The sequence below is a fragment of the Emericellopsis atlantica genome (assembly GCF_019669845.1).
Source record: "Emericellopsis atlantica unplaced genomic scaffold F5Z01scaffold_33, whole genome shotgun sequence".
Lineage (NCBI taxonomy): Eukaryota > Fungi > Ascomycota > Sordariomycetes > Hypocreales > Bionectriaceae > Emericellopsis > Emericellopsis atlantica.
The window spans coordinates 14,431-33,042 of NW_025764735.1; the positions used below are offsets into that span (position 1 = coordinate 14,431).

Here is an 18,612-nt window from a genome sequence, read left to right on the forward strand (position 1 = left end):
GAGTATTACTCTTTAATAATATTACTAATTAATATAATATTATATTAGTAATAAAAGTAGAGAGGAAAATTATTAGTTTTATTAAGTAGTATCGCAGGTATAGTAAAGCGAGTAACCTTACTAAATACGTTACCTAGGATAGATTATAGCGAATATTAAGGCTAGCGATTAGAAACCGATAGATAGGCATAATAAGAATAGGTTAGAGAAGATAATACTAGAGTAATAAGAGGCTTCTTTTATATATATAATAGAAATTAGGGAACTAAATTAAGCTAAGAGTAGTTTCGAAAGTTAGGCGTGAAGATATATGTATTTTAGAGAAGTGGGACTAGGCGCTACAAGGGTGAACATAGTAAGCAAACAGGTGTGGCAGCTTTAATTTTCGCGGTACTTCAGCACTCCACTATTTTTCACTAATTATAGCCGTCTCGAGACTGCTCCGTCCGAGCATCTACGAGAATGTGACGTTCGGGTCAGACTAGCTACTAGGTAGACAGACTGAAGTCGGTTTGTGATCTAAGTACAATAAGTTATCGTAGACTTAAGCGTTGCGACCATGGAAAACTTCTTATCGCAGCCCGCAGTCTGGACGCCGCAGAGAAGCTCACAGGACACGGTTGCAAGTACATCTATAAGATACCAACAATGGACCGAGAGCAGGCGCATCGTCTCCTTCAGAACCGGCTTGGCACACAGCCACAGACGAGCAAGTCTGCAAAAGAGGGCTCGAGCTCGAGCTCGTCGACGCTCTAGACTGCATACCACTGGCCATCTCCCAGGCCGCCGCCTACATCCATCGCCGGCGCATCACCGTCGAATTCTACCTCAAACAGTTTTACCAGAGCCAGATTGCAGGAAGAATCTTTTACAGACCAGCAAGGGCGACCATGGGCGGTACGACGGCGTGTCGAACTCTGTTCTTATCACCTGGCAGGTGACGTTTGCACAACTCCAAAAGGAATCTGCCACAGCCACAAATCTACTGGCGCTGATGAGCCAGTTCCAGCCGCAGAACATTCCCGAGCGCATGCTGCATGGCTATAGTCGCGTCCATCAATTGACAGGCCAGGGCCAGGGCGACGACTCGTCTGCCCCAGACGACGCGGAAAGTAAAGCAATCCATAGGGAAGACGACCTGGATATGCTCTACGGTCACTCACTTGTTTCCCCGGTTGCCGCCGGGCTTTACCAGATGCACTCTCTCGTGCAGTTCTGTACACGCGCATGGGTCGCGACGTTGGGAGAGCAGCATCGCTGGAGCAGTCTCTTCTTGCAACTAGCGGCCGAACACTTTCCCCTGACAAACCCTGAAACCGAGAGCGACTGTCAACAGCTACTGCCTCATGTCGAAAACTTGGCGGCTCACGAGGTAGCAACAGCACCCGATCTGAGTAACCAGAGTAAGCTCCTCACTCTCATGTCCGTGTTTATGCTCATAACGGGCAATCACACCAGGGCAGAGAGTCTTGCAGAACAAGAATCCTAACTTACCAGCCTATACCAGTTTCCTAGCAGCTGCACATCACCAACAAGATCGATTCAAAGAGGGTGGGAAGCTCATGGTAGAAGAAATTATGCTGTACACGGGGACGTATGGAGCCCATCATCCCCTCACACTAAGTACCAAGTCTAGTCTACCAATGTCATACTTGGTACAGGGTCAACTCGAAGACGCCAAGTGGCTGGCGATGGAAGTACTGCAGGATTGTCGGGCGAAGCTCGGGGCTGAACACCCCGAGACACTAGCTAGTATGGGTCGACTGGCGCTCGTCTACTTGTATTTGTTTCGACTTGAAGAGACCGAGAGTCTAGGGAATGAAGTGCTGCAGGTTTATCGGGCCGAGCACGGGCTCAACCATTCCTACACGCTGTCGATCATAGATCAGGTAGCGTTAACGTGTTGGAAACAGGATCAATTAGAAGACGCCGAGGAATTACAGGTTCCGGTAATTCAGGGTTTCCAGGCGATGTTTGGCTTCGACCACTGCGATACGCTTTCGTCCATGTGCCATCTCGCTTGCACATAGCGAGACCTTGGGAGGCGGAAAGAATCCCTTGCCTTGATGGAAGATTGCCTCCAACGATCAACTCGTGTTCGGGGCGAAACGTATAAGAAAACATTACGTGCCCTGTACAAAGCCCTGGAGTGGCGGAGAGAGGGTTGACATATCTGCTCTTGCTTGGTCTTTCCCCATGGACAAACCTCTTCTCTGACAGGTCGTCCGCTGTGGGAACCTGAGCAGCATACGTGGCATATCAATGTATTGGTTGTGGCAAAGGTCCCAAGGTTCAAGTTGTCATATCGCCTGCACAATTCGAGGTGTTCAGATGTGACAAATACGTGCCCTGGACGGTCCCAGCTGACTTGTGCAGAGGATCGCTTTGACACAGGCTCAGTTCGGGCGGCCCGTCTTTTTCCAACAAATGTCTTGATACCTAACCCGGCATCATCCGCGAGGGTGTCCATCCTTATAGCCCGCTGACATACGTGCTTAAGAATCCTCATAATCAACCTTCCGTGTGGTCGTCACGTGAGGCCACTCCGATAAACGGTGAACCCCCGCCCCTTCGGCCCCTCCCTACTATAAATAAATTCGGAATACAAACAACCTCGGCTGGTCTCTTCCATACATGCACGAGGTAGCTAATCTCCATTCCTGTACTATCTACCACAATGACTCAGATCTTTGGTCACTGTGACCCCCGGTTCTCCAAGCTTCGCGACTTGATGCAACAGTTCATCGCGTCCGGGCAAGATATAGGGGCCAGTCTGTGCGTGAACATTAATGGCGACGAAAACGTAGTGGACATATGGGGGGGCTGCGCCGACCCATCGACCGAGAAGCCCTGGGAAAAGGACACCATTGTCAACGTCTTCTCGACAACGAAACTCGTCACCAACCTGGCGGCTCTTATGCTGATTTCACGTGGCCTGCTCGGTCCCGACGACAAGGTGGCCCATCATTGGCCTGAGTTTGCGGCCAACGAAAAGTCGGACATTACGGTTGGCCAAGTGCTAGCCCACACAGCGGGCCTCAGTGCGTGGCAGGACGATATGACGCTGGAGGACTTGTGCGACGCCAAAGGGGCGACGGACAAGCTGGCGCGTCAGGCAACGCTATGGGCGCCCGGGGCCGCGATGGGATACCATGGCGTGTCGCAAGGGTTCCTCGTCGGTGAGCTGGTGCGAAGGAAGACGGGCATGTCCATTGACGAGTTTGTGACAAAGGAGATTTGCCGGCCACTAGGCACCGGGACGGACTTTCAGCTTGGATGTCGAAAGGAGGACGGGAACCGAGTGGCCCCCGTCGTGCCTCCACCGGGACCTTCCATCCAGGAGGCACTTGAGCAGATGGGATGTGAGCCAGACTCGATCACCATGCGCACGTTGTGTAACCCCCTACTCCGCGCTGAGGACGCCAATAGTGCGCTCTGGAGGTCTAGCGTTTTGGGCTCGGTCAACGGCCACACGAACGCGAGGGCCTTGGTCAAGATCCTCTCCTGCTTCTCGCTTGGCGGCACATGTGCAGAAGATGGTCATCGCCTGCTGTCGACGGAGACCGTGGAGCTGGCACTCACGGAGCATGCGAGCGGGGTGGATGTGGTCACAGGGCGTCCCGGGAGGCGCGGACTGGAGATATACCTCACCGGGCCTGGATCGGGAATTGTCGAAGGCAAGCTGCCAGAGGGCAGTGTTGGCTGGGGTAGCGGATGGGGCGGTTCGATTGTGGTGATGGACCGGGACAGGAAACTTACCATCGCATATGCCATGAACAGAATGCTGAGTGCAGAGCATCCTTCCCCGGCAGCGTTTATTAAGACGGTTAAGACGGCGTATGAGATACTTAGAGTCCCTCTAGCTGCCTAGACCATCTTCAACCATCTCAGGTCTAAGTGGGCGGTACAGGTTGCATCTACTTCAGTGACAAATCACATCAAGTGGGCTTTACGTTTGCCAACACACATGCTGGGCTGTGAGGTCAGAGGGAATCCATTTTACAGCTTCCCCTAAAGGGACTGGAGTTTTGACACAATCTCTCTGGCCATCTTCCCATCTGCCGCAGAGATGTTGCCCGAGTAGTCCGTAACGAGAAGACGGAGCATAAAATTAAAAACAGTCGGCATCCTCGACAGCGGGCGCGCGTCTCCACCCAAAAACGGTGCAGAGGCGGGGAGCGGTATCGGCGGGGGTCAAAGCGCCCCGGACTCGGACTCGGAGCCCCGAAAGTGGAGATAGGATCGGAGAAAGCCTATAACTTGAACTACGAGGCAGCGATGCCATTGATGTCGGTTCAACTCCGGGATAGGAAATGCCCAGAATGTCCAGAGTCATCTATCTTTTAGCCGTGAGCCATGTATATAGTTATAGTGACTAATGATAGCCTCGACTATCACATATAACTGTACCTAGTAGAGAATACGGGATCCTATCCGCTCTCCTATAAGTAAGCTACTAAGGGGACGCTTAAGAGTAATGACATGGCTGTATAGACATGCGAGTCTCGACTCTATTATTGCATAACGATAGGGGTAGCTCCACGGTATTTTGTCGATGCGCTGGTGATTTTAAGGCATGGGATTTATTGAAACAGGTGTAAGGCTTTGATTCGGAGACTAGGCTGGCCTATAATACGTTAAGTGTTCTCGATGCGTGATAGGCAAGCATGCGGTAGCTAATATAGGCTCCTGAGGCGCTGTCGATAGAGAACAGCTAACAGCATCAGGAGAGTTCCAAGCCTCCACTAGAAGGGTCCCTCGTGGTATCGACCGCTACATATCTCTCCACATCTTTACGAACGGTGTACGACTTGGAGAGCCTGATCTGGAAACCATTCTCCACGCCGACTAGAAATTACCAAAGATCATTAGCATGCTTGGGATTAGACACAAGTGAAGGTAAGAGCCTGAAAGACAGCGGACACTCACATATCAAGGTGTAGAAGTACTTTGAAAGGACGGGCACCCATACGAGCAAGGCAACGACCTGCCCGAGAGTCCACGATAGGTTAGACCCCGATGAAGACGAATCTTTAATATCCCTTTGAATAGACGCGAGAACAGTTATCGTCATGAATAAAAGGATCAACAGGGTCACAGGCAGTGCAAATCGTATCAAGAAGGCTTCAAAGAGCCATACCATCCTACCCAAGAAAAGGAGTGTCCTCGTCTTAGCAGTGCTCCCCTGTGCTCTCTGCTGTAAGTGTTGAAGCTGCAGCCGTGCCATCGAACGGAGACGATGGCGCAACTTGAAGTACCACAGGAAGCCCAGCAGTACAAGCCACGGCCACACAAGAGGGAGTCCGGGAGGGTCAATCTCGCCGATGGAGGGTCCATCGTTTCCATTCGTGCCGCAAAACGCCCTCAGCGACGGATTGTTGCCGCACTCGGGGAAGCGGACAATAGTCTTATCTTTAGTCAACATATCGCGGACCCGCGACACATCGGGCTGACTTTGCGTAAGTACGCTGGCCACGACGGCGAGGACCATGGCCGTGGTGGAGAGAACGAGGCTGTAGATGGAGTCCATGGCTGTCAGACCGAGGACCACCTGGGTGATAGTGATCGGGATAGGGGTATACCACGACAGGGAGAAGGCATTATGCCGGTTTAGGTTAACCGAGAGCCAGTTGTGTGCCCCGTTGAAACTGGCGTCCTGATTGTCGCCGTAGATGATGGCGATAGCGATAGTGATAACGAAGAAGCTCTGGGCCTCGCTAAAGTCGGCGGCAAAGGAGAACGTGGCGTGCGAAAAGTTAGTCTTTTCGAGGCGTAGCAAGGACTTGTCTAACCGAGGATATGAGCTGGTGAGACGCGCGATGATGGCCCTGGAACAGATGCAGAGGCTGACGAGGCAGGCATAGAAAGCTATGGCGTTTTGTGACATGAGGGCCACGTAGATCTAGGGGATCCCCAAGGCCTCAGTCAGCGCATGTGTCCATTCAGCCTGCTCACGCTGAGGCGAGACCTCGAGTCTCTTATCACTCACTCACCCCTGGCCCTGCAATATCAGGGTTCGCCTCGGCCCTGGCGCCAAGGCAAAAGTAATTTCCCATATACAGAGGCCACGAAAAGAATGAGTCTTCTAGGGCTTCCTGGATACTAGGGAAGGCAAGGTCGCAGCTATCACCCTCATTCCGGCAACTAGCCTGGGCGCAGTCGTACAGGTCTTCTAGGACGGACGTGCCATCAAAGCTTGTCATATTGACGCCGTACAGGTCGTATATTTCCTCGTCGATGCTAGCCATTAACTCTTTGTCGGCACTGTCTGACACGTTCCGCCTCGTCTGCGAGACCGTCGCGAGGGTCAGGCAATTCCATGTTGCCCGCCAGTCCCCGAATATAGTACTGGCATCGGTGCAGTTGAGGTAACACGTTGGGCCCCCACACGAGATGAACAAAAACTTGATAAAGGCCTCGCCAGAGCTGTCTGCTTCGTCGTGAAGCATTATCTGCATATATTGCCATGGCGCATAGATGGTTGACTGGAGGAGCTGGTCGGTTGTAGGCTCGGACGGGACAGGCGCATAGATGATTGAGAGGCGCTGGTTGGTCGTAGGCTCGGACTGGTCAGTCACTTGCAGAACATCCATGTCGGGGGCGTGCGCAGGACGGTGGTGGTGATGGGAAGATGAAGATCACATCTTGAGCCTGACAAGACACGACGAGTCTTTATCTGTGTTCCTGGTTTCATGTTCTGGTCCTGGCGCTCACTCTCCTCCATTTTGGCAGCCTGCAGCAGCGCCTGGCCACGGGCTGTTGCAGGAGAGAGGCAGTTGCAGATGCACCAACTTCCGCCTCCATCCCTCGATGCAGGCTCAAGAGCTTGGCCATGAGCCAATGAGCGGCCTCATGGTGGCGCCCTGAAAACCACCTCTCCAACAGCGACAGGGACATGGATAGGGGCCTCCGCCACACGGAGTCGCGGACACGGTGAGCCTAGTCCCCGAAACAACTACAGATGCCCTGCACATAGCCATGTCAAAAGCGACTAATCACCGCACGGTCCAGACTCCACCCTCAATCTTTAGGCATGGTTACTCGCCCTCCTGGCGCATAGGTGGTCAGACTGCACGCAATGTGGCTGGGGGAGAGCTGACAAGGCATAGTCGGAGGCATTATGTTCTACTTTACAAGCTATCGTCCCCATAGCAAAGAGTACCGCTGAAAGGCTGATTAGTAGTTGGGTCGGTGACGACCAGCGAATACCGGCTGTTGTATGTTTTTGCTGTATTTTTGCTCTACGATATAGCCCTATCGAATTACTAGTATAACCTTGGTTGCTGGTTTCACTCCATGCAATAGCAACAGCTACCCAAGTGCAGTGTGCTGACAGCTAAGCTAGTATCTATAAGCTTGATACTTATGCTTACCCTAGTCCGTATGCTCTGTATGCAACCTGAGCAAACTACTCGTGGCAAACCGTTGCTGCAACGTTTCGTTAACTTGAATCGTCGATGCGCTGTCGGCCCCTGCTGCTCAGGGGGCTTCATCGCCTCTTATGCCTATTTTCGTCTTTCTACCTACACGAGGGTGCTAGCTATGCAGTGCTTGGCATGTCACCGTTATTTGGTAGCGCGCGTCATCTGCATCTACCTACAGGACCGTTCTGGCTAGGCTTGCCGAAGGATTCAAAAGGATTCGTAGCCAAGAGTGTGCCACAGCTATCTAGACAAATCAAAATGCGTGGACGCAAGACCTTCTGTATTTATCCAAGCTAATTACACCTATATTCTCCAGGTGTATGTAGGGTAGAGTCTGGGCAAAAGAGCTTTATGACGTTCAACCGAGCAGTTGCATAGGTCGGACCCCGGATGGAGGCGAGTGCAGGTCAACACTATAGTGATAACTGACGGCTGTCCTTTGCTCAAAGCAATCAAAGATCAAGAATGGAGACTCGGTGGTTTCACAACCAGCTTAACCACAGAATCCCAGCATCTTGGCGTACGTACTGTAGAGAGGTCGGTGAACCAGAGTCAATGAAGTCGACCAGAGTTGCGGCGTACAGACGAGCATAAAAGACAAGCCGCCGCCACCATCAGCTAGACCAGAAACCACCATTCTCTGCCATCACACAGTCACCTCCTCAACCTCCTTCCAAGTCCCTTCAACTCGCACTCTCAAGTCCTAAGATCGAACCTCGCAGCGAAAATGCGCTTCTTTCCAGCACTCGTGGCGGCCGTCGGTCTCGCCGGCAAGGCCCAGGCTTGTCTTTCTCTTCACGCGTACATCCACAACAAGCCTCTCGCGCCCTCCGCATGCATTCTGCAGCTCTGGGACAAGCCCGAGGGTGAGGGCGAGACCGAGGTCTGGACGATGGAGACTTGCGACGCACCCTTCGCTATTGATAACGAGGACTACATGTGCAACGAAGATGGTGAGACTGTCACGCCCTCGTCCTCTCTGCACGGCATCTGGGAATAAGATATGCCGTATTGTGCTTAGAGAGATTCTCGCTGCTTACACAAAGAGACGAAGACTGACTCATGATTCCTTCTGCGACAGACATCTACAAGGCTTGCATCACTAACAACTCCAAGAAGGGCCATATCTGGAACAGATGTAAGTGGGCGTCTCTTGTGAAAGGAGCTTCCCTGTGCTCTTCCGCCTACCCCCTCCCTGCCCGCTAACGTGCATTCGCAATCTAGACCACAGCTATGACAAGCAGCTCGATCTCATCAACACCGACTACAACTCCTACTGCTGCGCGTGGAGCGCCAGTGGCGGCTGCATCCTCAACTGCAGCGAGTACGAGAGCTGCCTCAACGACAACTGGGGTTGCGGCTCCTGTAACCTGTGCGACTTCCGCTCCTACTGCGACGACCACTACAAGCTGTTCCGCAGGGACCTGCCGCAGAGCCCCGCCCAGAAGAGGAGCGACAATGCCGCCAAGATCGCCGAGCTCGAGAAGAGCGCTAGGCAGGAGCAGGAGGCCTACATCGCGGAGCACGGCCAGGAGGAGTTCGACGCCATCGTGCAGGGCTACAGGCTGCAGCCAGCGCGAGGCATGAAGGCCGTCGAGTAAAGTCCGGTCTTGGGCTCCGACTACGGCGACCGAGTGTCTTTGCGACTATACTCGGGGGGGCCATGCCAGGGATGGCAGCGGCAGGACGATTGTTATCTTTCAAACTTAAGAGAAGTTTTCCCCAGCGAGTCTGGGGGGGTTCTCAACCCCTTCAACCTTCTAGCATAACTTTGTTTAGTCTGAATACACGATGTCAAGACTTGCTTCTAGCCTAGGCAGAGTTGGTGTCTGTTGTAGGTGGAGTAGCCGCTTGCGAGCTCAATATGTCTCTGGAGAAGCAGAGGTTGCTTTGTTGTCGCGACATTAGGTATGCTGCGTACCACATGCTGCGTAGGATTTGCAGTAAACCACTCGTATATAACTCATCGTACGCAACTCGCCATACGCAGCTTGTTGAGCAGTTATTCACACGCTGCTATCTGTACGCAGCCGTTTAGACGCAGCATAAATATTACTAAGCTATAGTCTCCTCCTCGTCCTTTGTCTTGAGCTTCTTAGCGAGGAGGTTAGAGGTCCTAAGGACCGGAGTGTCACAGCCGGATGTCATAGCTTATCAATAGTTACCCTGTACCAGTCAGGTGAGGCACGAGGACCTGCACGCACCTCCATTCCTGCCAGACGCGTATGCTGCAGATTTGAAAGCGCGCGAAGCTTGAAGCTGAATCAGCGTAGGGCACTGGAGCCGATAACTTAATTGCTCTCCATGACTGTATCTTTTGGTCACGGGTCGTGCGCATGGTTACAAAGGCTGTTGATGGCTTCGTCTGTCACATACGTCCATACCCAGTGGAAAATACGGGACTCCGTCCGCTCTCCCAGAGTCAAACCGCTGAAAGGAGACCTACCTATCTCTTCTCTATGTCACGTGATTATCGTCCCTTTTCGCCCGCCCTTTCGGGCCACGCGCCTCATCTTCCGGCCCCGGCCCCACCGTTCACGGCCCCCGGGAGCCGGGACCCACACGATACCTCCCGGACCGTCTCCGTTTCGCGTCCTTGCCGCGTCCTATGATTCGTCTCGGCGCCCGCCCTGCACGGACGACTCAAATCCCCACTGCGAGATATTACCTCGTCGATTAAAGAGTCATAGTGTGGGTAGCACTGGGCTGGGGAGTTAGGTAGCTGGGGTATACAGCCTGCCTAGGCCATTGCGTCGTCTATGCTCCGTATGTCGTTCACTTCTGTGACTGAGATTCTTCGAACGTGACATGCCGGCTATAGTGATCTAGCCAGGGCCTGTCCGCGTCACAGCCGCGTCTCACTCGCGCCACACGACTCTCCTAACCATCCGATGCCTGTGACCATCAATTCCGCGACATGCATCTAACATACTAGGCCCATCTTCCTAGGAAGCTCATGAGAGCCATACCAGCAACCAAGCCGAACAACGCAACGCACGTCTGGAGTAGACCCGCGTTACCCATGGGTCCATCATAAATCCAATCCGAAGCCAACATCTCCGCCACACCAATCCAGATAAGAATACCAGCCGACACAGCATCAAAACTTCCAATTACAATAATCGTCGTGGGGTCGTTGCCGTTGAAACTCTGCAGAACTCCAATCCCGATCGCCATGCCGAGCGGTGTTGTGAGAGAGAAGATGAGTGCCATGATAAACTTCTTCGTCAATGGCACTACTGATGGTTGAGAGTGATCAATAAGCGGCTCTCTGATGTTGTTGTGTAGTTGTACCACACATTCATCAAGGGCGTGCTGCGCTGCTTTCTGAGGAAAAGCAGCGAGATCCTGAAAGGCTATCCCTCAAGGTGCTGCTGGCTCCGCACTAAAAAGCTATCTACCTACCTCATAGGATAGCAATGCTATGCAGAGAGAACAATATTCGTTGCTAATCAAGGGACCTGCAGGGTGCAGGCGAGACCACGCTGCTGCAGCATATCCTCAAGAGTGACCATGGGCTTCGCATCGCTGTGATAGTCAATGACATGCCAGGGTGAGGCATTCCAGTCTCTCGCATACTGCGCCCCGATTTTAGTCTAGCAGACTGTCTGACTCCATCTCCCGTATCTAGGGTCAATATCGACGCTGCCACCATCACACAAACATATCGTCTTAACAAGACCCAAGAAAAGGTCACTGCCCTGCAGAATGGGTTTATTTGCTGCACTCTTCGTGGAGATTTGCTTGATGAGATCTTCGACCTATGGAAGCTCCAAAATTTCGACTACATTGTCATCGAAAGCAGCGGCATCACGGAGCCGGAGGAAGTCGCCGCCTCTTTCGACTCGCGCAACATTGAGCAGCTAGCGGGATCGGGTGAGGGAATCGACGAAATAACGCTGGAGACTCTACAAGACATGTAGATACCCTTTCCAACTCCGTTTGTGGTCAGAAGCGAGTGGCTGACGCTCAACATCACCCGAGAATTCCACACGGATGAGCTTGTCTCGCAACGACAGGCCAATGTCGAGCCCAATGATGAGCGTACTGTGTCTGAATTGATGATTGATCAAATCGAGTTTGCAGACGTGATTCTGCTGAACAAGATCGATACGGTAAGCTGCGCGATGCCTTCTCTTGGTACACACGCTGCCACGTACGTGCTGATGGAATGTCCGCGTTTTGCAGGTCGACGAGGAGACAAAGTCCCGCACTACAAAACTTATCAAACAGCTCAACCACCGAGCGAAAATCTTGGAATCATCTTTCGGGAAAGTCGACTTGCATGAGATTCTGAACACCTCTCTGTTCGACCCCGAGGTAGCGATGACTGGCTATGGATGGCTGCAGGATCTGAAAGCTATGACTGTGGAAGAAGTCAGTTCTCCATTTCCATGCACACTCTACTCTGCTCCCAATCTGATCAAAGCTTCTCATTAGGTCGAGGGCGGGAACGTTGCCACGACGAATTCCAAGTCCAAGGGGTACCAAGTACAGAGCCTGGTCTATACAAAGTATCGGCCTTTCCACCCCAAGCGCCTTTTCACGCTTCTCTATGACAAGTTCATCCTGCGGATGGAATACCCTGATGACGAGCAGGAGCAAGACAAAGAGTCACAGAACCAAGGCATGGATGTGCACGAAAATGAGCAGTCTTCAGAGGAAAATGTTGTCTTGAAGAAGCCAGACTGGACCAAAGATTTCGAGACACCACCACACCAAGCCATCCTGGACACTAAGCGCAACCACCCCATTCTAGGGTCCCTCTATTGCTCCAAAGGCGAGTTTCTCCTCGCCACGCGGCCAAACCAGGCGGGCGAATGGTCCTCTGCCGGATCGATGCTCACACTGGCCTGCGGGCGACCATGGTTCTGTACGCTGGACCCAGAGCAGTATCTCACGGGCGATCGGCAGGTGGACAGATTAGTACAATGGGATATTGAGAAAGGGGGAGAATTGGGCGATGGTCGTCAGGAGATTGTGTTTATCGGTGAAAAGCTGAACCATGATGGGATCAGGGCGCTCCTGGATGTCTGTCTCCTGACGGTCGAGGAGTATGAGACCTGGAAAGGGATTATGAGGGATTCTTCTCTGGATGAGGAGGCCAAGGAGAATGCTTTGCTTGATATTTTCGAAGACGGATTCCCTGACTGGCCTGGGTTTGATGATGACGAGCATGAGCATGATCATGGCCATGATCATGCTGGTCACGACCACTCTGGCCACCGTCACCCTCACGCGCACCATGCCAAGTCAGCTACACGCAGTTCGAATCAGGAGGGCTGATGCGCAGCCACGGCTCAATGTCACAGAAACAAGCAGAGAAGCAACACAGGCGTCTTTCGGTATGCCATCATGGCCTTTTGATCAATCGGGAGTGAATAGATATCATCCATGACACCTTGGTCATGGCATGTGCTCATGCGGCTCTTCGGACCCGAGGGGTGGTTGGTCGCAGGGGGTTGATGACCGTGGGGTTGCAGTACCCCGAGTTCTATGAGCGAGTCATCCTGGCTTCATGTTTCCAGGCTTCCTGTGCTTGCAGCTGCGGTATGCACTGACGGGCTATCCGGGTGCTTCCGCCAGACTTGCAATGGAAGACTCGAGAGAATATTTTCATCAGCCAGGTCTGTCTGGCCATGATGGCTGGCACGCTCGGCCATAATCCGGCGGGTTATGTAATGCGTGTCAAATGAAGCACGCGCCAAAGTGGAGGAGCAGCCACAAGGAGGTCAAGGTTGGGGTTTTGTTTGGGGGAAGAATAAGATTCTTCTGGCTGGGGTCGGATCCGAGGGGAGGCCCATCCACGTCCCCTTGGCTTCATTCTGGCCCTTTTCTACTTTTTTTCTTTTCTGGTCTCAAGGGCAACCATCCGGATGCTTAGTGGCCTTGACAGCCTGACGGTCTGCTTCAGCCGCGTCCAAAACCACGAGGAAGACAGAAGCAGCATCATCTTCCCCATGACACTCATATTCACAGCTCGACCGACCGACCGACTCCAAGTATCTCCGCGTCCTGTGGGTCTCCTCCTTGAGGCTCGCGGCTTGAGCGTGGGGGCCGCTCGGGAGGTGGCATGACATGGCAGCGGAGAGTCCGCCGCCCAGCCAATTGATGCCGTCCATCACGAGCTGCTTTGACGGTTGCCTGGCTCGCGAGTCGCGTATACGCAACCGTGAGGTACTAGCCCGCTTGGCAGCTCACTAGACTGGAGGACTCTGGTCGCAAAATGGCTCTCAAGTGCCGCAGACTGACTCTCCAGTCCCCGTCGGCTCTTGTCCTTGGCGCAGTCATCCAGACACCTCTTTGACTGCTTGGCTCGCCTACCGTGTGCCTCATCATCTATTTCACGACCAATTGAGCAGTGACCGTCTGTGTCAGCACGGCTGTCGGCATCCTTCCCAACCTGGACAGCAGACAGAGAGCACAGACAAAGACGAACGACCAGATGTTGAAATTTTGCATCAGAGGATATCGCCGACCCCAACAACCGACCTGTTCTCCGCATTCTCACCTTGTCTAGCTCGCCCGCCGGTTCGTGGAGACTCCTGACCCGCCAATCATGGAGACGCGATCGCACCTCTCTTCTCCAGTCTCGAGTGGGAATCCCCTCCTCTCCATGTCCTAGGCCTCGCCTAGCCGTGTCTAGTGCTTGAACCCCCACGCCGTGACGAGGGGGAGGGACGAAGTCACGAAGAGCTGGGGATGAAGATGGAGTAGCGGGGAGGCATCCAGGTATATAGCATGGCCAGTTTGTCCTCCTTCTAAAGTTCCGAGTCTTCACCATCAGGTCCAAGTTCAACCCTTTCACCCATCCACTTGCCCCCAGCTGCCCAGCAAGCAGACAGAATGGCCGACAACATCACCACCGCGGGCCAGCGCGATGGCTCGCTGGACAAGGACCCCGCCCAGCTCCAGCACGACGACGACGTGGCCCAGCAGAAGCAGGCGTCCTTCTCCATGGACCCGGCGCGCCGCGTGGCCGTCGAGAAGAGCCTGAAGCGCAAGCTCGACGCGCGGTGCTCGCTGTTTGTCCTCATCTACATCATGAACTACCTCGACCGCAACAACATTGCGGCCGCGCGCCTCAAGGGCCTCCAGGAGGACCTCAACCTCGACTACAACCAGTACGCCACGTGCCTGAGCATCCTCTACGTCGGCTACATCCTCATGCAGGTGCCGTCCAACATGTTCATCAACCGCATCGAGCGCCCCAGCCTGTACATCTCCTGCGCCATGCTGCTCTGGGGCCTCGTCTCGACCCTGTCGGGCGTCGTCCACAACTTTGGCGGCATGGTCGCCACCCGCTTCTTCCTCGGCTTCGTCGAGGCCGCCTTCTTGCCGGGTGCCCTGCTCATCCTCTCCAAGTGGTACACCCGCCGCGAGCTGACCACCCGCAACGCCCTCCTCTTCTGCGGCAACCTCATCTCCAACGCCTTCTCCGCCCTCGTCGGCGCCGGCATCCTCTCCAACATGGACGGCACCCTCGGCCACCGCGCCTGGCGCTGGCTCTTTTGGATCGAGGGTGGCGCCACCATGGCCATTGCCATCTCCGCCGCCTTTATTTTGCCTGACCTCCCCCACAACGCCCGCGGCTTCACCGAAGAGGAGCGCCACGTCGCGCAGCTGCGCATGGCCGAGGATGTAGGCGAGGCTGACACCGACTCGGCCGACCAGGGCGCCCTCGGTGGCCTGCGCATGGCCCTCGTCGACAAGAAAATCTACCTCATGATGCTGACCTTTACGTCGTACGTCATCGGCCTGTCCTTCAACGCCTTCTTCCCCTCCCTCACCGAGACGCTCGGCTTCGGCTACGTGCCCACCCTCCTCATGAGCTCGCCCCCCTGGCTCTTCTCCTGCCTCTTCTCCCTCGTCTGGGCCTGGCACGCCGACCGCACCCAGGAGAAGTTCTGGCACGTCGTCGGCCCCATCCTCATGGGCATCGTCGGCTTCGTCATCTCCATGTCCACCCTCAACGTCGCCGCCCGCTACGTCGCCCTCTTCCTCCAGGCTGGCTCCTATGCCGGCTTCATCGTCTTCTACTCGTGGATCTCGTCCTCCTTCCCGCGCCCGCCCGCCAAGCGCGCTGTCGCCATCGCCATGATCAACGCCTTCTCTCAGCTCGGCAACGTCGCCGGCTCCTACGTCTGGAAGATGGAGGAGAATGGCTACCGCAAGAGCTACGGTATTGTTCTCGCCATGTTTGGCGTCACCATTGCCGGCTGCTACGCCTTTAAGCTCGTCCTCGTCGACCTCAACAAGAAGATTGCCGCCGGCGAGATTGACCCCTGGGAGACGAAGCACGACGTCGCCGTCCAGACCGCCCAGATCGAGATGGACGCCGGTGCCGTCGCGGCCAAGAGGCAGCATATGCGCGAGTTCCGCTATCTGGTGTAGGGGGGCATATGAACCTGGTAGAGTGCAAGATAGATTGCAAGGAAAATGTGCGAGGCACAGAATAGACCTGCACAATTTATATCATGAATGTGATGCCGTCCTTGCTTGTCACGACTTGGTATAGCTCGACTATATGCTCCCATGAGCCCTTTTTGCAACCATTTCCCTACTTCATTCCCCTGCCTTCATGATACCTCCGCCGAGTCTGCCCTCCTCGTGGCCGTGTTCCCCCGTGGCTCTCCCACCTCCGCCAGCTCGCTGCCCAGCACTTTACCCACCTGGTGGTCGACCCTGTCGCGGACGGCCTTGTCCTCGAACATAAAGCTCAGCTCCTCGAGGCTGCGGCCCTTTGTCTCGGGGAAGAGCAGATATACAGTAGCAATCTCGACGAGGATCCAGACGCAGTAGACAATGTAGTACTTCCAGCCAATGGCGTCCAGCGCAATGGGGTTGACGTAGGTGTTGAAGAAGACGGCGAAGCGGACCGTCATCTGCTCGACGGCGATGCCCTGGGCGCGCTGCTGAAAGGGGAAGATCTCGACCATGTACGTGTATGTCAGCGCGTTCCAGCCGAGGTTGTAAAAGGGCGAGTAGAGGTAGATGAAGACGAGAACCGCGATGCCGGCCGCGGCCGCCGTCTCGTCCATGGCATACCGAGCCGAGGCCACCGTCCAGACGGTGTAGACGGCGGCCGTGCCAATGGTGCAGGTGAGGAACATGACGCGGCGGCGGAAGCGTGGCGCGATAAGGGCGATGGGGACGGCGTTGATGAGGCCCCAGCACGTGTTGCTCAGGATGACCTTTTGGACGGTCAGCGGGTCCGTGATGCCGACGAGGTTGAGGATCTTCTTCATATAAATAGACAGTAGCCCGTTGCCGGACCACTGCGTGAAGAAGCCGACGACGCAGGCGAGCAGGAAGCGTCGCCGCATGGGCGCGTCGCGGAAGACGTCCATCCACACAAAGCGCGCGGCCAGCTCCCTCTCGGTGGCAAGCGTGCTCTGGATCTGGGCAAACTCGGTCCGCACGTACTCGTCCCCGTCCGGACCCTCGGCGTGGAAACGCTGGAGGATGGCCAGGGCCTCGTCGCCGCGGTCCTTGCTGACCAGCCATCGCGGCGACTCGGGGCACCACCACATGAAGCCGAGCTGGAACGCGCTGGGCACGAGCTGCAGCAGCGAGGGGATGCGCCAGGACCAGGTCGAGGTCATCTGGAACGTGCCGTACGTCGTGCCGGCCGCCGCGATGGCGCCCACGAACCACGACGCGTTGAAGAGCGACGTCAAAAAGTGCCGCTCCTTTTCGTACCCGAGCTCGCCCAGCAGCGACGACGCGTTGACAATGGCAAACGGGATCCCAAAGCCCAGAGTCCACCGCGACGCCAGGAACATGTCCGCGTTGAGCGAGCCCGCCTGGAGACCCGCCCCGAGCACCATGATGAGCGACCCGAAGATGATGGTCCGGCGGCGGCCCAGCAGCGCGGAGATGCTGGGGATGAAGGGGATCGCCATGAGCGCTCCGAGCGAGTACATGGCGTTGAGGAGGCCCAGGCGCGCCGACGTCGGGTTGTCAAAGTACTCGACCCACGCTTCCACGCCCTGCAGGCTGTTCATCATGGACGAGTCGAAGCCCGACGTCCACTCGACGCCCAGCCCGCACGGCACCAGGATCAGGTAGCAGAAGCGTAGGTTGGGCTTCTTGTACCAGGGGATCGGGTCGGCCTGCGCAATCTGCGTGAGGCGCGCCGCGTCCTCGCTGAACTCCTCCTTGTGCCCGATGATGGCCATGGCGGGGATGGACTTGCTTCTTTTGTTGTTGTAACTTGTCGACTATCTCTGATCACCAAGGAGAACAGAGTGATGAGGTGTCTGAGCCTCTGGGTCTGAGGGCGAGATATGCATATCTCCCTCTCCTTTATACTTCCACTTCGGAGAGACTGGGCTGCCGGGAGGCTTTTCCCACGAATCGAACATGGCTTCCCCGCAGAACATGCGTGAGGTGGTTGAAGATCTGGCAGGGGTCTGCGTCTTGGTGGAGGACGACATGGCGCTCACTGGTCGACCGATCAACGGTGAGGTGAGCAGGGAGGTGTTTGTCTCGCGCCACAGGACGCAGGTAAGCACGCCGCATGTCTGTTCGCCTGCCACCAGCAGCAGAGAATACTCGTGACTCTCATCCCATGGCCATCCACCACGCTCGGGGCAATAGGGGCCGTATTACCCTCTCCAGTCGAAGGTAGGGTTGCGGAGGAGGGTCTCACTCGAATGTGGGGGATATGCGGAGAGCGCTTGGCGTGGACACACACACTTCCGGCGAGAACATGCGGGTGTATGAAATGCCGTATTGTATGCATGCGGAATCTTGGCTCTCGAGGCTAATTGTGAGCCTATTTAGACCTCCGACACCCAGGACCTTTATAGAGCCGCTTCCCAGAGTCGAGTGGAAAGTGACATGAGACGCAGAAGCTCGCTGGCCATGCATATGAGAATCGAGTACTTCTTGCATTTAGACTGAAGTCTAGAGCTAACAATAGCTGAGTGGTCATGGGCTGGTGAAGCCTTGAGACCTGGGTCGTGAATCGTGATTGCGCGCGAATGTTGCGGTACTGAGAGCAGACGGACACATCCGACCGACTGACTAGACGTAGACTTCTGGCTCGTCAGAGGGAAGCAACAATTAAAGAGTGAAATGTTCCCACATGACTCTCGGAGGCCTGTGGCACGTCGCCTATTCAGACGGACAAACTCCGTGAGCGCGGTGTTCGTCCGCAGCACAACCAGACATGCTGATATTA

At 55.0% G+C, this 18,612-nt stretch overlaps 9 protein-coding genes across 9 annotated transcripts; 5 read left to right on the plus strand and 4 right to left on the minus strand.

Annotated features, from left to right (window-relative positions):
* Positions 1–457: 457 nt before the first annotated feature.
* On the plus strand, positions 458–2,030 carry F5Z01DRAFT_693664 (uncharacterized protein; the record flags this gene model as incomplete). The annotated part of the gene is made up of 2 exons (XM_046266223.1): positions 458–1,403; positions 1,459–2,030. Exons 1-2 carry the CDS (start codon positions 560–562, stop codon positions 2,028–2,030), a joined length of 1,416 nt encoding a protein of 471 aa, XP_046114619.1. The 5' UTR covers positions 458–559.
* Positions 2,031–2,610: 580 nt separating this feature from the next.
* Positions 2,611–4,058, plus strand: F5Z01DRAFT_665100 (beta-lactamase/transpeptidase-like protein). Its single transcript, XM_046264142.1, has one exon. The coding sequence runs from the start codon at positions 2,678–2,680 to the stop codon at positions 3,869–3,871; it is 1,194 nt and encodes a 397-aa protein (XP_046114620.1). The 5' UTR covers positions 2,611–2,677; the 3' UTR covers positions 3,872–4,058.
* Positions 4,059–4,723: 665 nt separating this feature from the next.
* F5Z01DRAFT_753379 (uncharacterized protein) lies at positions 4,724–6,593 on the minus strand (the record flags this gene model as incomplete). Its single annotated transcript, XM_046267091.1, has 3 exons — positions 4,724–4,848; positions 4,930–5,902; positions 5,994–6,593. 3 exons carry the CDS (start codon positions 6,591–6,593, stop codon positions 4,724–4,726), a joined length of 1,698 nt encoding a protein of 565 aa, XP_046114621.1.
* Positions 6,594–8,151: 1,558 nt separating this feature from the next.
* Positions 8,152–9,025, plus strand: F5Z01DRAFT_639939 (uncharacterized protein; the record flags this gene model as incomplete). Its single annotated transcript, XM_046262482.1, has 3 exons — positions 8,152–8,377; positions 8,506–8,562; positions 8,649–9,025. The coding sequence occupies 3 exons, from the start codon at positions 8,152–8,154 to the stop codon at positions 9,023–9,025; spliced, it is 660 nt and encodes a 219-aa protein (XP_046114622.1).
* A 1,223-nt stretch (positions 9,026–10,248) lies between these two features.
* Positions 10,249–10,712, minus strand: F5Z01DRAFT_343721 (uncharacterized protein). Its single transcript, XM_046259220.1, has one exon. It carries the CDS (start codon positions 10,635–10,637, stop codon positions 10,356–10,358), a length of 282 nt encoding a protein of 93 aa, XP_046114623.1. The 5' UTR covers positions 10,638–10,712; the 3' UTR covers positions 10,249–10,355.
* Positions 10,713–10,891: 179 nt separating this feature from the next.
* Positions 10,892–12,710, plus strand: F5Z01DRAFT_628897 (CobW/HypB/UreG, nucleotide-binding domain-containing protein; the record flags this gene model as incomplete). The annotated part of the gene is made up of 5 exons (XM_046261629.1): positions 10,892–10,977; positions 11,056–11,343; positions 11,377–11,539; positions 11,613–11,801; positions 11,865–12,710. Coding segments are annotated over 5 exons (1,572 nt in total), but the record flags the coding sequence as incomplete, so codon positions are not given.
* Positions 12,711–13,127: 417 nt separating this feature from the next.
* On the minus strand, positions 13,128–14,394 carry F5Z01DRAFT_343827 (uncharacterized protein). Its single transcript, XM_046259224.1, has one exon. The coding sequence runs from the start codon at positions 14,206–14,208 to the stop codon at positions 13,546–13,548; it is 663 nt and encodes a 220-aa protein (XP_046114625.1). The 5' UTR covers positions 14,209–14,394; the 3' UTR covers positions 13,128–13,545.
* On the plus strand, positions 14,271–15,818 carry F5Z01DRAFT_628793 (major facilitator superfamily domain-containing protein; the record flags this gene model as incomplete). Its single annotated transcript, XM_046261624.1, has 1 exon — positions 14,271–15,818. The coding sequence occupies one exon, from the start codon at positions 14,271–14,273 to the stop codon at positions 15,816–15,818; it is 1,548 nt and encodes a 515-aa protein (XP_046114626.1).
* A 122-nt stretch (positions 15,819–15,940) lies between these two features.
* Positions 15,941–17,918, minus strand: F5Z01DRAFT_343727 (uncharacterized protein). Its single transcript, XM_046259223.1, has one exon. The coding sequence runs from the start codon at positions 17,603–17,605 to the stop codon at positions 16,004–16,006; it is 1,602 nt and encodes a 533-aa protein (XP_046114627.1). The 5' UTR covers positions 17,606–17,918; the 3' UTR covers positions 15,941–16,003.
* Between the last annotated feature and the right edge of the window lie 694 nt (positions 17,919–18,612).

What these genes read in the sequence shown, in the direction of transcription:
- F5Z01DRAFT_665100 (XM_046264142.1), top strand. Translation starts at nt 2,678, where the DNA reads ATGACTCAGATCTTTGGTCACTGTGACCCCCGGTTCTCCAAGCTTCGC.
- F5Z01DRAFT_343721 (XM_046259220.1), bottom strand. Translation starts at nt 10,637, where the DNA reads ATGGCACTCATCTTCTCTCTCACAACACCGCTCGGCATGGCGATCGGG.
- F5Z01DRAFT_343827 (XM_046259224.1), bottom strand. Translation starts at nt 14,208, where the DNA reads ATGGTGAAGACTCGGAACTTTAGAAGGAGGACAAACTGGCCATGCTAT.
- F5Z01DRAFT_343727 (XM_046259223.1), bottom strand. Translation starts at nt 17,605, where the DNA reads ATGGCCATCATCGGGCACAAGGAGGAGTTCAGCGAGGACGCGGCGCGC.